At 44.8% G+C, this 18,011-nt stretch overlaps 3 protein-coding genes across 3 annotated transcripts in view; all 3 read right to left on the bottom strand.

Moving 5' to 3' along the window:
* The window catches only part of LOC308518975 (protocadherin alpha-C2), a gene marked incomplete at its 5' end in the record, with an annotated part of 138,374 nt that overhangs the window by 98,756 nt on the left and 21,607 nt on the right, over positions 1-18,011 (bottom strand). The window lies entirely within an intron of this gene.
* On the bottom strand, positions 1,151-3,642 carry LOC308519251 (protocadherin alpha-10-like; the record flags this gene model as incomplete). The annotated part of the gene is given in 2 exon segments (XM_081091240.1): positions 1,151-1,234; positions 1,237-3,642. Coding segments are annotated over 2 exon segments (2,490 nt in total).
* Positions 13,272-18,007, bottom strand: LOC308519250 (protocadherin alpha-8-like; the record flags this gene model as incomplete). Its single annotated transcript, XM_081091239.1, has 1 exon — positions 13,272-18,007. The coding sequence occupies exon 1, from the start codon at positions 15,891-15,893 to the stop codon at positions 13,272-13,274; it is 2,622 nt and encodes an 873-aa protein (XP_080947365.1). The 5' UTR covers positions 15,894-18,007.

Genomic DNA, 18,011 nt, shown 5'->3' with positions numbered 1-18,011 from the left:
TCAAAGCATAAAGAAGTGTGACTTTTCCTACCCTAAAATACTTCCACACAGTTTCATGGCAGGTGCCATGAATGGAAGAACGTATAATAAATGCTCAAAAAAAATCTTCCAAATACAATAGAGGCGCTTAATGAATTAATCAGGAGGAGAACAGCAATGGGTTCAACAGGCAATTAGCAAACTGGACTTATATTAGGAAATAAAGGGAAAATGTCTAAAGCAGCTGAAGACTATGAAGAAAATGAGCTTGAAATCATAGGGGCATTAAAGACAGAGAAGTAAAATCATGCCCAAAGTCAAGGAGAAACTCCACCCACTATTTCAAAGAAGCACACCATTGATTATAAAGAAACAAAATGGAAAGAAGGATCTTTTACCCTTTGAGACAGCATGGAGGGACCTGGAGAGTATTATGCTAAGCAAAATAAGCCAGTCAGAGAAAGACAAGTATCACATGATCTCACTCATATGTGGAATCTAATGAACAAAATAAACTGTTGAATAAAATAGATCCAGAGACACAGAAGCATGGCACAGACTGTGAAGCCTCAGAGGGAAGGTGTGGGAAGGTGGATTGGTGAGAAGAGATCAACCAAAGAACTTGTATGCACATACGCATAACCCATGGACACAGACGGTGGTGGAGGTCTGGAGCAGTGGGCAGGGGAGGGCTAGAAGTGGTCATTGGGAGAAAAAAAGGGACATATGTAATACTTTCAACAATAAAGATTTTTTTAAAGGAAAAAATGCTTTATAAAATGAGGCCACCTCGCCAGCCCATACCCATTAATAGATGAATTTATGGATTATAGTAAGGTAAAAATTTAAACATGTTTGAACTCAAATTAACTAAATTATAAAGTTATGCATTATTATGGAGATGCATAAGCATAGTAAGTGGAGGCCACCACTTAGAATTTTAAAAAATGGGTAGGAAGAATGAACTTGCTGCAAAATTGAGAAGTAGAAGATTAGAGCCTTGCCCATGCCCTTCATTTCTTATCAGTGAACCTTGCCCCTTTCCAGACTGAAACTTATGCATTCACAGGAAGCTTTAGCCACCTATTTCATTTTTGTTATTACTGAGTGGAAGTGTGTTCATGAAGACTGTAGGGAAAAGTAATAAAAATGGCTGCACTTCCTGTTTGCTTTAAAATAAGCCATTGAAAGAGAAAGGACAAAACAAATAAATTAAATATTGGTGAACTACTATGTGGTTGACATTAATGGCCATGAAATACATCCCAGAATTACTGTACTTACATTCCCGCAAATCTCCTGTAGTTCTCCGTTATCTCTAGAACCAGGAGGTACACTCGGACTGAAGGCCATGAGGTCCGTCTTGGGCGGCCCCTCCCCAGAGCACGCCCTCTGCCGCCTCTGCTGTGAGTATGACCAGCTCCCCACCGCGCTGGAGCACACCAGCACGGGCTTCCCTGGTCCGCACCAGCCCTCGGTGGGCGGCGCCGAGCACCGCAGCGCCCTGTACAGCAGCAGCGAGAGCACCAGCAGGCTGGACACCGCGCAGATGGCGATGATCAGGTACACGTTCACGTCCACCAGCGCCGTCCCTGAGTCCTGGGCACCCAAAGACGCTCGCGAAGAGGCCTTAGGCGCCTGGCCGCTGTCCACCAGCGACAGCAGCACAGTGGCCGTGGCCACCAGCGCCGGCTCGCCATGGTCCTTCACCAGCACCAGCAGGCGCTGCCGCGGAGAGTCCGCCTCGTCCAGGGCGCGCGTCGTGCTGACCTCGCCCGTGTACAGCCCCACGCGGAACGGGCTGCGCGCACCATCCGCCGCCGGCAGCAGCTCATACGACAGCCACGCGTTGTAGCCCGAGTCCGCGTCCACCGCGCGCACCTTCGCCACCACCTGGCCCGCGCCCACCGACCGCGACACCAGCTCGCTCACAGCACCGCCCGGGCCGCCTGGAGCCGGCGGCAGCAGCGCGGGCGCGTTGTCGTTCTCGTCCAGCACGAACACCCGCAGCGTCACGGTGCTGCCCAGAGGAGGCTCGCCCGCGTCGCGCGCGCTCACCTGGAACTGCAGCAGCTCCAGCTCCTCGCGGTCCAGAGGCTGCAGCGCGGACACCCGGCCGCTCTCCGCGTGCACCGACACGTAGCTCGACAGCGCGCGCTCGCCCACCCGCCGCTCCACCAGCGAGTAGGACACCAGCGCGTTCTCCTGCGCGTCCGCGTCCCGCGCCGACACCGTGAAGATGTGGCGGCCGGGCGGGTTGTTCTCCTTCACGAACACCGTGTGCTCGGGCTGCGCGAACAGCGGCGCGTTGTCGTTCACGTCGGCCACCTCCACGGACACGCTGGCTGTGGACGACAGCGAAGGCGAGCCCCCGTCCCGCGCTGTCACAACTACAATGTAGTTCGCCACACTCTCGCGGTCCAGGGCGCTGTCCAGCACCAGCGAATAGTAATTCTTGAAGGTGGGCATCAGCTTGAAGGGGGATTGGGGTGTTAACGAGCAGGTCACTTGCCCGTTGACACCGGTATCATGGTCGTTTACACTGATCAAGGCGATGACGGTCCCCAGTAGAGCGTCCTCAGGAACAGGAAGTGAGAGTGAAGTCACTAGCAACTCCGGAGCATTATCATTGATGTCCACGACTTCTACCAAGATGGTGCAGTGACCAAACATTGGGGGGCTTCCATTATCAACTGCTTCTATTTGCAGCTTCCATAATTGAGTTTCTTCAAAATCTATTTTTCCATTTACTTTTATTTCTCCGGTGACTGGTTCTATGCAGAAAGTTGCTGCTGTATCCGGGGAGACATCAGCTGCAAAGGAGTAAAGAATGTGGCTATTTGAAGCCTCGTCCAAATCCGAGGCGTTAAGTCTAAGAACCAGCGTGCCGTTCCTTGTATTTTCCAGTAGCTTCACCCGATGGACTGCTTTGTCAAATACTGGGGCGTTGTCGTTTGCATCCAGCACTGTGATCTGTACTTCCGCAGTACCTGTCCGCTCAGGTGTGCCCCCGTCTGTTGCTTTAAGCACCAAGAGGAGCTCCGAAGCGACTTCCCTGTCTAAAGGTTTTTTTAGTACCAGGTGAAGCGGTTTTACCTGGTCGTCGTTGGTCGGTACTTCCAGAGAGAAGTATTCATTGGGGCTCAGTCTGTAAGTCAGCAGAGCGTTGACCCCGATATCTGCATCCGAGGCGCCCTCTAGCGAAAAATGAGAGTCAAGAGCCCTAGCTTCGGAAATAAATAGATTTTTTTGTGTCGCTGGGAACACCGGCGGGTTGTCGTTAATGTCCTTCACCTCCACCTCCACGTGGAAAACCTGCAGCGGCCGCTCCACCACCACCTCCAGGTGGATGCTGCACTCCGCGCTCCGCCCGCACAGCTCCTCGCGGTCGATCCGAGAATTCACAAACAAAATGCCATTCTGCAGATTTACCTCCAGGAGGTCCCCGCGGCCTTTGGACGCCACCCGGAACAGGCGCGGCACCAGCTCCGCCAGCTCCAGCCCCAGGTCCTGCGCGATGCGGCCCACGAAGGTGCCGTGCTTGGCCTCCTCCGGGACCGCGTAGTGGACCTGGCGGCTCCCGGTCTCCTGAGGAGCGAAAAGCAGAAGCGAGAGCAGCAAAAACCGGGCTCCCTCGTCACCTGATCCTGAAGCTAACATCATGCCTTGATTCTGGTTAGTAAATCAACATTTCGCGAGTAGAAAGGTGTAGTCCTTTTGAGATATTTCTTCCGAGTCTTTATTCCTGAGGTCCCAGATGATCTTAACAATATGGGTGTGCTTGTCGTCTTTAAAGCTCCGGAAAGGTGGAGAATCTTTCTGATCCTGGGAATAATAGTTTTCTTTGTTAAAACAATCCTCTCCTTGGAGAACAACGACATCCTGTGGCTCAAAATGGAAGTACGTTTGCGTTTATACTGGTATTTCTTTGACTTACATTGTTTCTTCTGTGATTCCCTTCATATTGGTCCATGGTTTTCTTTGTGGGCCTTTAATTCTTTATATAGTACTTGTGTGTGACCACTAGATCTTTAAAGGTGGGTGTGTCTTATAAATTAGAATTCCAAGAAGAGTTTTATCTTGCATGTGGACATGTAAGAGAATGTGCTACCACACAACTATATTATCATATATATGAAGATGAAAACTCCATGTTGTAGGTTACTAGTGATACTGGTTTTTTAGACTTTTTAGAAATTGATCATTTTGGAATTAGTTTTTATTAAGTTTACTCCATTGCTAATATTCTATAATTTTCTATTGCTTAATCTTTATACTATGTTAAATTGTTCTAAACATTTAGTCCAGTTATGTAGAGGGTAACTCAGGATGCAAGTTCTATAAGTTACGTCTTTAACATAATGATATTTCAAATCAGTGCTAAATATGTAAGCTATTTATCAATTCATCCAAATATTTAATTGCTTTCATGTTAATGAATTTACCAAGTACTGGTTTCTGGAAATACAAGGGATACTCAACTTTGTCTCATTTTAAAGCTTTTTTCCAATTCCTGTATCTGCTCTGGATGAATGCTGTTGTCTCCACCCTGAAGGACAATTTAAATTTTCATTGCATCCATTGCTATTTGTAAAGATAACCTCTTTCTAATTAAAAAAAAATACACACCACTGAATCAGGAATTCAAGTTATAGTTGCCAGTTTGTTTATACCCATTTTATTCCAGAATTGGCTTAAGGAGAGTGTGGTATAAAGGGTATTCTAAATCCCATTCATTCATTCAATTTTATTTTCCTGTTTTTATCTCAAGTACAAAAAAATACATTGAGATTTTCATAACTGTTATCAATTACAATAAAGTTTATCATGTTGTCTTTTTTAAATAAAAATATTTTAATCATTTTCAAGGCTGTTAAGGAGCAACTATTCAATATTTGAAATCCTTCCACTAAGATGGCAGCCATTAGGAAAACCCCAAATTTTTCTACTAACAAAAACATTGTGTGTGGATACCCAAGGGAATCTAAGGTTTTATGTAAAAGTGTAGTCTTCATTTGAAACACTTTTTTAAATGCTGATTCAGTGAATCTATGCCAAAGATTTATAATTCAAACTACTTCTAAGACCAACATATTTGCCCTAAAGAAAAGCAAGAAAATTTTAGTACATGAAAGTGAGGAAGGGAGAGGGAGAGAGAGATAGAAGCATCAATGATGAGAATCATCATCCCTGCCTCCTGCATGCCCCCTATTGGGGATTGAGGCCACAACCCCCGCCCCCATGTGCCCTGACCAGGAATCAAACCATGACCTCCTGGCTCATGGGTCAATGCTCAACCACTGAGCAACACCAGTCAGATTATTATGCTGCTAGATAAAATCCTAACTTGTTAGGTTAATATTTTTGTAAATACTTGTATTTAGAAAGAAAATATGTTTAAAAGAAGGCAAAATAAAACAAATGGCACTAAATTGGTAAACACATAATTCTATGTTTCATTAATACCTCACATCAAGAGTTATCTTTAGACAAGGCTTTTCTGCAGAAGGGAACACTGATATAAAGGTCTGAAAGAGAGGGCAGGTATAAGAAGAAGGAATTCTATACACAAGTTGAAATACTCTGCATAACTTATCGTCTATAATCTCTAAAGGTTGGAGACTGGCCATGGAAAATATTAACATTGAAGACAATGCTATTCTTAAATTCCTGCCACAGTTCTCTCTTTTAGTGTTTCTAAACTTCAATAGAGGTGTCAATTTTTATTAGAAGCTATTTTTGATGTACATAGAGTAAACATTAAATCTGCATACAGAAAGGAAAAGATAATTGATTTAAAAAAAGGGTCAAGATGCATTACTATTTGGTAACACTGAAATTAATAAAAAATTTAAAATAAAATTATAGATACTGGGTAACAACCAGTTTCAGAAAGGCATAATTAATAAGATAGTATCGGCCACCATGCAATTTATTTTATTTATTTTGTTTTTTTATTGATTTCAGAGAGAGGGAGGGAGAGAGAGATAGAAACATCAATGATGAGAGAGAATCATTGATCCCTGCCTCCAGCACACCGCCTACTAGGGATTGAGCCTGCAATCAGGGTATGTGCCCTGACCAGAATGAAACCTCCTGGTTCATAGGTCAATGCTCAACCACTGGGCCACACCAGCCAGGCAATGCAATTTACTTGTTTTGCATTTCTGAGTCTATAGCATCCCAACACACCCTGTTTAAGATGACTAGAGAATTACCAAACTAAAGTGCACTATGTGATATCAAAGCAGTAAAAAACATTCTACAAAGATAATTCCATTTTCTTTTGAAACTTCTAATATTAATTTGGATGAAATGAATCATTTTCAGTCTTCTAAAATAAAATTGATTTTCAAATGCTCTTCATTAGTAAACATAATCGTAACTCCGTCCTCAAAGTTGAAGAGCTAATGCTTGAATAATAAGCAATGCCTCATTCTACTAAACAATAGGACACTGGGTAAAATTATACAAATAAATAGGAATTATTTTCTGCTGCTAAAGTAAGTGAGGAATGTACACCGACACAGGTACCACCACTCCAAAATAAAAAAATTTTTAAAAATGTAAAAGCTTAAAACACAACTTAATTCCATAGATTGGAACATTTTTATGAATGAACTTCCTGTTTTCATGTGGTACTTACTATTAAGAATAAAGTATAAACATTGAATATTAAAGATCTATTATGCATTGTAAGTTATGTTACACTGCACATATTCTTTACTTAGGGAACAGAGAGCACACTTTTACCAGGAAGAAAATTGATCCGCTCAGTCTTTTTGTTACTATAACATGGTCATTTTAAAATTTAGATTTGAAAAATAAGTAAACTTGTGAATTAAAGTGCTAATCCTACAAACATTTATAACATTAAAAAGTTACAGGCTTATTTTAAAGCCCACAAAAACATTAAATATTTGTAGTAAAAGTATAAATAAGTTCAGGATAAATGACATATTTTTTAAATTGAAGTAACCAGCAAAAGTTGATGCACAGGGTACAATAGACAAAATATAAAATCAACTTTTAAAATAAACTATGCTACAATAGGTATTTCCAGATATATTTCAGGCATTATAGAAATATGCTATACAGACCGAGGATGAAGATATTCCAAGACGTGTATTTGACAAGGAAAAGGTGGCGAAGTAAACTATCATTCACACAAAAATATGAAAATTAAAAAGTAATACCCACCTTCCTAAAGTGGTCCCCTCCAATAGACTGTTCTTCCGTTTCCACCTCTGGTACTGGACACGGTGGAAGGCTGGGGCTGAAGGCCATGAGGTCCGTCTTGGGCGGCCCCTCCCCAGAGCACACCCTCTGCCGCCTCTGCTGTGAGTACGACCAGCTGCCCACGGCGCTGGAGCACACCAGCACGGGCTTCCCCGGGCCACATGCGCCCTCCGAGGGCGGCGCCCAGCACCGCAGCGCCGTGTACAGCAGCAGCGAGAGCACCAGCAGGCTGGACACCGCGCAGATGGCGATGATCAGGTACACGTTCACGTCCACCAGCGCCGCCTCCGCGCTCGCAGAGCCAGAAGACAATCGCGATGAGGCCTTGGGCACTTGACCGCTGTCCACCAGCGACAGCAGCACAGTGGCCGTGGCCACCAGCGCCGGCTCCCCGTGGTCCTTCACCAGCACCAGCAGGCGCTGCCGCGGAGAGTCCGCCTCGTCCAGGGTGCGCGTCGTGCTGACCTCGCCCGTGTACAGCCCCACGCGGAACGGGCTGCGCGCACCACCCGCCGCCGGCAGCAGCTCATAGCACAGCCACGCGTTGTAGCCCGAGTCCGCGTCCACCGCGCGCACCTTCGCCACCACCTGGCCCGCGCCCACCGACCGCGACACCAGCTCGCTCACAGCACCGCCCGGGCCGCCTGGAGCCGGCGGCAGCAGCGCGGGCGCGTTGTCGTTCTCGTCCAGCACGAACACCCGCAGCGTCACGGTGCTGCCCAGAGGAGGCTCGCCCGCGTCGCGCGCGCTCACCTGGAACTGCAGCAGCTCCAGCTCCTCGTGGTCCAGAGGCTGCAGCGCGGACACCCGGCCGCTCTCCGCGTGCACCGACACGTAGCTCGACAGCGCGCGCTCGCCCACCCGCCGCTCCACCAGCGAGTAGGACACCAGCGCGTTCTCCTGCGCGTCCGCGTCCCGCGCCGACACCGTGAAGATGTGGCGGCCGGGCGGGTTGTTCTCCTTCACGAACACCGTGTGCTCGGGCTGCGCGAACAGCGGCGCGTTGTCGTTCACGTCGGCCACCTCCACGGACACGCTGGCTGTGGACGACAGCGAAGGCGAGCCCCCGTCCCGCGCGGTCACCACCACCTCATAGTTCGCCACGCTCTCGCGGTCCAGGGCGCTGTCCAGCACCAGCGAATAGTAATTCTTGAAGGTGGACACCAGCCTGAAGGGGACATGCGGTGTTAGGGAGCAGGTCACCTGCCCGTTGGCGCCAGAGTCACGGTCAGACACGCTGACCAAGGCGATGACAGTGCCCAACTGAGCATCCTCTGGCACCGGGAGTGACAGCGAGGTGACAACCACCTCGGGGGAATTGTCATTTTCATCCAGGATTTCCACTAGGACAGTGCAGTGACCAGCCATTGGCGGGTTTCCTTTATCTGTAACATCTACATGTATTTCATAAGCGTTACTGTCTTCAAAGTCAATAGCATCATTTACTCTTATTTCTCCCGTCCTTTCATTCATTAGAAATTTCCTTCTTATGCTGGGTGTAACCAAGGAGCTAAATGAATATATCAATTCCTTGTTTATTTCTTCATCTGCATCAGAAGCATTTAGCCATATTACCAACGTTTGGTTTGGGGCATTTTCATACATCTTAACTTCATATATGGATCGGTCAAATATTGGGGCATTATCATTGGCATCCAACACCAGGATCAGCAGAGAAACAGATCCAGTAAGTTCGGGTTTGCCTCCATCAGTTGCCGTTAATAACAACAAAAGCTGAGGATTTTCTTCGCGATCCAGCAGTTTCCGTAGCACAAGTACTGGGAATTTGCCTTTCTCTTTCTTGTTTATAATATCAAGAACGAAAAACTCATTTGGGCTGAGTCTGTACGTAAGCTTTGCGTTTTCTCCAACATCCGCATCAGATGCGCCTTCTAGTGGAAACCGAGAGTCAAGCAGTCGAGATTCCGGTATTGCCAGCTTTTGTTCGGAGACGGAGAATACCGGCGGGTTGTCGTTAATGTCCTTCACCTCCACCTCCACGTGGAAAACCTGCAGCGGCCGCTCCACCACCACCTCCAGGTGGATGCTGCACTCCAGGCTCCGCCCGCACAGCTCCTCCCGATCGATCCGAGAATTCACAAACAAAATGCCATTCTGCAGATTTACCTCCAGGAGGTCCCCGTGGTCTTTGGACGCCACCCGGAACAGGCGCGGCACCAGCTCCGCCAGCTCCAGCCCCAGATCCTGCGCGATGCGACCCACAAAAGTACCGTGTTTGGCCTCTTCGGGGACCCAATAATGGACCTGGCAAATCCCGATCTCCCAGGATGCGAGGAGCAGAAGTGAAAGCAGCAGATGGCCGCTTCTCAGGTCGCTGGGTCTGTAAACCAACATCATACATACTTTCCCGGTTTTACAAATCCATGAATCAGCGGGTCTAGAAGACTAATATGCTCTGAATTTTCCTGTTGGGTTCCTTACGTTCAATTATATCGAAATGGCTGAGATCTCAGAATGACGCTCCTTCCTGGTCCTTGAGAATCACAGGATTATGCCTTTGTTCTAAAAAACCCATTTTGTGGAAGACAGCGACATCCGGTGGCTTAATGTGTAAGTACAATTCCATTGGTTACCTTCTTTTTCAAATCTTTTTCTTTTTCCCCCATGATTTGATACTTCAATTCTGCAAGGGCATAGTTCAGCTGCAGGAGGCCCCTCCACCAGCAGGCACAGCCTGCAGCCAGCTCTTCATGCTCACGATTCAGGGGCACAGCCTCTCCCAACACAGACACATTCACTCCTGTATTCCAAGATGACCCCAGGGTCCCACAACCCTCACAACCTGCTCAGCTGTCCTCATCCCTACCCGTCCTTCAGGTCGGATGGGGAGGAGGACAGTGCTAGAAGGAGGTGGCGGTGACTGTGGTAGGAGAGGAGGTAGCGGGGGCTCCATAGGCTCTGGTGGGCGGAGCCTGGGCCTCAACCCCTCGAACAGTGAGAACTTCAGGGGGGCTGCTAGGGTGTTGAGACCCTGAGGAAGCACAGCTCGGGCCAGAAGGAGACGCCCTCCTTGATATTGTCCATGACAGAAAGTGCCGTGTACATGAAGCCCCGAAAGGCCTAGTTGTCATTCTCACCGAGGTCCATGTCCTCTGGACTGTCCGCTCTATTTTTACATATCTGTATCTCTATGGACTATCAAAGCTTCACATTATGTCTCTTTTGTGAATAATAACAATCATTGTCCATCCCCAGTACAGATCTCTAGTAAATGTAGAATCTTGGAGAAGTCATTCTTTCCTTAACCATGATTATAATTTCATTAGCTAAATTTCAATATACCCTTAATATCTGCATAATAATGAGTGTACTCATATTTCATTGGATAACAAATTTAGGTAACCTCAATTTCTGACACAATTCATTTCTCTTTGTCATTATTTTGAGATTAAATAAACCTTATTCAGACACTAATTTTAAGTATCAATTCTCTGTGAGGTGTTTGGATATCCTAAAAGAGAATACTAGCTTCAACATCAGAAATTTCTCCATTCTGATTTCTATTTCCCAACTTACTAATCATGTGGCTTGGGGGAAATAATTTACACAACTACTTTGATAACATTTGTATAATAATATGGTGGCTGTGCAAATTAAGTGCCTAGGATAGTATCTTAAGGAAAGTGAGTGCTTCATAAATGGCTACTAGTCTCAGGCCTGTTTAGTCGCATTTATTTTCATAATGCTGGAGACACAGATTGGTTCCTTGGGGAAAATTATTACCAATATAATATTGTCGCTCTACAGTGCCTTCACTAATGCTACTGCTCAGGCTGAGTAGAGGCTCCTGTTTTTAGGAAAACATAAAAGGCTTTTATTGAGAAATCAGTTATACAGAACGAAGTTTCACTTTTTTATGTACATCTTACATGGGCAAAAAGAATCTTAATTATGATTATAAATAAAATAATTCAAAAATGTATGATTTTTCACTTTCATACAGAACTACTTTCATCATTGTTATGTTTAAGCTTTTCAAATACCCCAAATAAATATTTTTGGAATTATCAAATAGTTTTGTCTAGCCACTGAGTCAAACCGGTTAGGGTGGGGGATGACGTTTTTAGTGCTCCTTAATCAATATAACATATTCAAATAACTCAGCCCAAGCTCAAGTAACATATGGAACCTGAAAAAAAAAAGTGCAAGGACAGAGATATTTGAAGGTATAAGTCTAGATTTAAGGTGAATTGTGCTGACAGACAGGTTTTACCATGGAAGTTCAGAGGCTCTTTAAGTTTTAAAAGAAATAAAATAAAAGATTGTTTTGTAGGATGTACCAAACATGTGTTCTATAGAATGAAATTTTTAAAATTATTGAAATACGTATTTGGAAAAACTAAGTTACTTACATTTTCATGGTTATACTACTGTGGCTCTATTCTCAACACCACTCTGATCTTTTTTTACTGAGTTTTTAATTAAGGAACATTGTCTAAAATACCTAACACGCCCTAACCGGTTTGGCTCAGTGGATAGAGCGTCGGACTGCGGACTGAAGGGTCCCAGGTTCGATTCTGGTCAAGGGCATGTATCTTGGTTGCAGGCATAGCCCCAGTAGGGGGTGTGCAGGAGGCAGCTGATCGATGTTTCTAACTCTCTATCCCTCTCCCTTCCTCTCGGTAAAAAAACAATAAAATATATTTTAAAATACCTAACACAATAAAAATATAGAATAGAAATATAATTGCATCACAAAAACTCCACATACGTACAAAGGAAGTTTTTAAAATATTAATTAGAAAACAAATGCTTGAACTAACAATAGCGTGTGAAGAACCACCAACTTGAAAGGCACAAACCACAATTCAGGAAATATAAGTTTGCCATGTAGTGACTTTACAGCTGCATCACCTAATATCCAGATTTCTGTCTTTTGGAATATTGAAGAAAAAGTAAATACTCATATAAACTGGTAGAGGTAATTAAGTTCCAAACTATGAATTTTTAGAGAACTCAAAGTGTAGAATATCGGTAGATCTTTAATGTCCAAACTTCATATCATTACCAGAAGTTTTTGACAGATAGGAGAAAGATTTTTGAAGAAAGAAAATATCAATTGGGATGTACTTTCTCCAATATCAGATAAAATATGAATTTCAATAAATATTCTAAGTGTAGAGAAAACTCTCAGTCAGCATTTTCTTATGGCCTACATTGTCAGACATACAGAAAAAAATCTACACATTTTTAATAAGAATTATATTTGTAACATTTGTTGTTAAAATTAGATCCCTCGAGTTAAAGCATCTGTTTTCAGGCGTACACGGGCGGTTACTCACTGATGTTATAGATACCCCGTAGTGCTGACCAACCATGTCTCTCAACGTTCTCCACCCACAGAAAGGGAGAAAACTGCAAAGTTGACTAGTACCAGTTACTACATATTTCTGCTATGAGGTTTCTTATTAGCAAAGCTACTCAATGAGATATTATCCGTACCTGAGAAATGAATAAATGATGATAGAGTGGTGTTGAAGTTTACTTAACATGTAAAAACTAAATTGATTTTCACCAAATATGTCCAGGTACAATGACATCCCAACTTTAGTAATTCAATATGATGCCCATAACAAGTATTAAATAGAAGTAATTCATCCCTGGCCGGTCTGGCTCAGTGGATTGGAGGGTGGTCCAGTACATGGCTGGTTCCACTGAGGCTGGCTGGATCCTGGGGGGTGGTGGGTGCCCCTAGGTCCAAACCCCCACAGGGTAGCAAAGGGGAGGCAACAGATCCATGTTTCTCTCGCTCATGGATGTTTCTCTCTATATTTCTCCTTTCCTCTCTCTAAAATCAATTTTTTAAAAAAGATATCCTTGGATGAGGATCTTTTTTAAGTAATTCAGTACCTAATGAATAACTGTTCAACATATGGTTTATAATGATTCTCAATTGGAAGTGGAAACAAACACAAAAATAGCTAAAAATTTAAGGTATTCACTTTCTGGTAATAAATTAGACCAGATACCTAAAAATAAATGAATAAAAACTATTTAAATGTACTGTATAAGTATTAAGAATATTTTCTAGACTAAATAAATATATTAATACATAAAATATAAGAGCCACCTACCTTCCCAGTGGAGTCAAAAGAAGCTTCTGGATCTCCCACTGCAACTACAGATCCAGGAGGACCTGGAGGAAGACTAGGGCTGAAGGCCATGAGGTCCGTCTTGGGCGGCCCCTCCCCAGAGCACACCCTCTGCCGCCTCTGCTGTGAGTACGACCAGCTGCCCACGGCGCTGGAGCACACCAGCACGGGCTTCCCCGGCCCGCACGCACCCTCCGTGGGCGGCGCCGAGCACCGCAGAGCCGTGTACAGCAGCAGCGAGAGCACCAGCAGGCTGGACACCGCGCAGATGGCGATGATCAGGTACACGTTCACGTCCACCAGCGCCGCCTCCGCGCTCGCAGAGCCAGAAGACAATCGCGATGAGGCCTTGGGCACTTGACCGCTGTCCACCAGCGACAGCAGCACGGTGGCCGTGACCGCCAGCGCCGGCTCGCCATGGTCCTTCACCAGCACCAGCAGGCGCTGCCGCGGAGAGTCCGCCTCGTCCAGGGCGCGCGTCGTGCTGACCTCGCCCGTGTACAGCCCCACGCGGAACGGGCTGCGCGCACCACCCGCCGCCGGCAGCAGCTCATAGCACAGCCACGCGTTGTAGCCCGAGTCCGCGTCCACCGCGCGCACCTTCGCCACCACCTGGCCCGCGCCCACCGACCGCGACACCAGCTCGCTCACAGCACCGCCCGGGCCGCCTGGAGCCGGCGGCAGCAGCGCGGGCGCGTTGTCGTTCTCGTCCAGCACGAACACCCGCAGCGTCACGGTGCTGCCCAGAGGAGGCTCGCCCGCGTCGCGCGCGCTCACCTGGAACTGCAGCAGCTCCAGCTCCTCGTGGTCCAGAGGCTGCAGCGCGGACACCCGGCCGCTCTCCGCGTGCACCGACACGTAGCTCGACAGCGCGCGCTCGCCCACCCGCCGCTCCACCAGCGAGTAGGACACCAGCGCGTTCTCCTGCGCGTCCGCGTCCCGCGCCGACACCGTGAAGATGTGGCGGCCGGGCGGGTTGTTCTCCTTCACGAACACCGTGTGCTCGGGCTGCGCGAACAGCGGCGCGTTGTCGTTCACGTCGGCCACCTCCACGGACACGCTGGCTGTGGCCGACAGCGAAGGCGATCCCCCGTCCCGCGCGGTCACTACTACAGCGTAGTCCGACACGCTCTCCCGGTCCAGGGCGCTGTCCAGCACCAGAGAATAGTAATTCTTGAAGGTGGACACCAGCTTGAAGGGGGCATGGGATGACAAGGTGCAGGTTACATGCCCGTTGACACCGGAATCCAAGTCGGACACACTGATTAAGGCAATCACGGTACCCAGTGGCGCATCTTCTGGGACTGGAAGGGACATTGAAGTCAAGGAAATCTGAGGGACGTTATCATTAATATCTAAGACTTTTACCAAAACTGTACAATGGCCCGCCATCGGTGGCTGGCCTCTGTCCGTGGCGTCAATGCGGATTTTATAGAAACTCACTTGTTCAAAATCCAAATTATTTCGAATTCTTATTTCTCCACTATTAGATTCTATGCTAAATTGATCAATAACCATGGGTGGAACAAAGCTATTAAAAGAGTAAGAAATCTCCCGATTAATTCCTTCGTCGGGATCAGAAGCATTCAGTCTGATAACTATGGTTCCGTTGTCTGAGTTTTCGAATATTCTCACTTCATATTCAGACTGTTGGAAACGGGGAGCATTGTCATTCACGTCCATCACGGTGACCAGCACCTGAACGCTGCCGGTGAGCTCAGGTTTGCCTCCGTCGGTGGCCGTCAGTAATAAGTTATGTGTCGGAGTTTCCTCTCGGTCCACAGATTTCCTTAACACGAGCTCAAGTTGCTTATTCTCCTCATTTTTTGAATTCACGTCTAGCGTGAAGTAATCGCTGTAGCTAAGCCTATAGGTTAAAATGGAGTTCGCTCCCATATCTGCATCCCAAGCGCCCTCTAGCGGAAACCGAGAATCTGGCAATCTGGATTCTGAAACATGCAGCTTTTGCTCCTTTACCGGGAACACCGGCGGGTTGTCGTTAATGTCCTTCACCTCCACCTCCACGTGGAAAACCTGCAGCGGCCGCTCCACCACCACCTCCAGGTGGATGCTGCACTCAGCCCTCCTCCCGCACAGCTCCTCGCGGTCGATCCGAGAATTCACAAACAAAATGCCATTCTGCAGATTTACCTCCAGGAGGTCCCCGCGGCCTTTGGACGCCACCCGGAACAGGCGCGGCACCAGCTCCGCCAGCTCCAGCCCCAGGTCCTGCGCGATGCGGCCCACGAAGGTGCCGTGCTTGGCCTCCTCCGCCACCGAGTAGTGAACTTGGTCGCTCCCAGTCTCCCAGGCTGCCAAGAACAGAAGCGAGAGCAGCAGACACCGGGCTTCCGGGCCTCCTCGCCAAGGAAACACCATGTCAAGTACTTGTTTTATTGCTATCAAAGAGCTTGTTTGATACAAAGGCGTACTGGTGCGTTTCCTGAAGTCTTCAATACAATTCCGCTGCCTCCGCCATTGTTCAGCATTTAGAGCCGGATACAGGGCTGCTAGAGGAAGGCTGGATCTTGGCGGACAGAACTTCTTTGTGGACAGCGACATCAAGCGGCTCTAAAGGGTAATAATTATTGAATTCACTTACCTCGCTAAAATGGGGTTCTTTTAATCCAATGAATATTTTCTTTTCTCTTATTCTACTTAATAGTGTGTCTTCACCTTTATCAGTCGTAGAAGTATTTATACCTCCTGGCTCCTTACGTTAATTTTGTTCCAGCTGGGGATCTCTTTCTTCATAAATAAATTTCTTCCCAATATTTTAAATATTGATATATACACCTCAAATTTGCACTTTACTTTTTCATCTTAAATGACTCAGTAGTGGGTGATTAAGCTCTCCTTCGAATTCATATATTAGCAATTCTCAATGGTGGCTGTGATTTTAAAAAACACCTTTATTTAATGAGATCTGTCTTAATATATTTAATTGGAACCTCTGTAGAGGCGCTTATCACTGACCTTTTATTCTAGTTATTTTGGAGCAACAAGAAAACCCTTTTCTTACTATCAGAAAGGACTTCATAAAATATGTATTAGCCAGCATTCTTTACTTGAAGGTTTTCTTGAGAGGTAAGAATATTTCATTAATTTGACCCTAACTGAAGATTTCTAAATTTTAAAACTTAACTAAAGCATCACATATGGCTTTTACCTAAGTACCTATTAATCCAGATGTATGAGAATGAGATTAACATGTAATCATAATGATATTTTCAGGCACAGAATAAACTTATTTTAAATCCTTATATAAGTGCAAGTAATATGGAAAAGGGGAATAAGAGCATTTTCTGTGAAACTACTTACATTATTTTCATGTAAACTACTATATAGTTCATTCTAAATTGTGAGGAAGATTGTGTAAAGATAACTGCATTCTTCAATATCTCTGTGAGAACTTTTTACCAACAAAGGAAATTTTCCATAGCCTTGGTATGTCAGTTTGAATTTCAGAAAGAAAAAAAAACCCTACCGTAATGAAAAAGTGATAATTGGTGGATAAAGATTGGAGTATGGAGGAGGATTTCATATCAACTTCTAGTCATTCCCCCACCCCAAAAGTAGAATTTTAAATTTTTCTTCAAGTGTGCTTGGGAAATGGTTTTTAAAGTATATGTATGTGAAAATAAAAGAAAAATAAAGCAATACAAATAGAATTACAATTACCATCATCATCAAAAGTTAGAATATTTATAGGTTATTCTACAAATGTGACTATTCTTTCAACAAGAGGAGCAAATTTGTTCTGATTGTGTGGATGCAAATTACTGCTCAATAGTAAATAATTCCATTGAATATGGGCATCTCTACCTTTATGTAAAAGAACACTGAAAACAATAAACAGACATTCTAAAATAACTTCCTAAGGTATACTAAGATTTTACCAACTGTAAAAGTGGACAATACTCATGGTTGAATTTGTTTAAGTAAGGTATTGGTCCACTAATGTATAAACATAGAAATGGATGAATAAATCACTATATACAATACAATAAAGTAAGATGCAGGTATTTAAAAGAGAGAGAAAACAACCAAACAACCAGAAAGCTTTTTATGAAATAATATGGCATAAATACCAAGATATAGTAGAAAAACTAAGAGTAGGTTAAATGTAAGCACTTGCTTTTTTAAAATAAAGAAGAAAGGCAGATTGTATATATACATATAAAATCTTAGAGGAAACTAAAGAAATTTAAAATGTTTCAGAAATTCGAAGAGATAAAGTGATTGGTTTAGGTTTGAAGGTGACAGACTTGTCATTATATACTACTTGACATTTTGAATGTGGGTATGTTGGTTATACAAAGAAAGAACAAAATAAATATACTACTGAAATATCATTTAAACTATATTTGTAAGTTACAATATTCATCATGGTCAAGCAAAAAAACTACTACTGAGTAAGTTAAAAAGAATTCAGTAACTAGAAAAAGAAAATTGAAAAGATAATTCAAGTTCTAGACTAAGCATAAAGAGGCAATATTGAACAGGTGATATTGAAATATGTAAGTTTTTATAAATAAAAATGTGTAGAATATTTCAAATTTGTTTTTAAAGAGCAATTATAAAGACTTCATAGCAAAGTGGGGCATGTAAACATTCAGTTAGGGACTTCCACTATATAATAGAAAGTAAACTCATTATTCCAATTGGTAAAAATTTCCC

This window comes from Myotis nattereri (genome assembly GCF_964212035.1).
Source record: "Myotis nattereri genome assembly, chromosome: 5".
NCBI lineage: Eukaryota > Metazoa > Chordata > Mammalia > Chiroptera > Vespertilionidae > Myotis > Myotis nattereri.
This window is presented reverse-complemented; position numbering and strand designations above follow the sequence as displayed.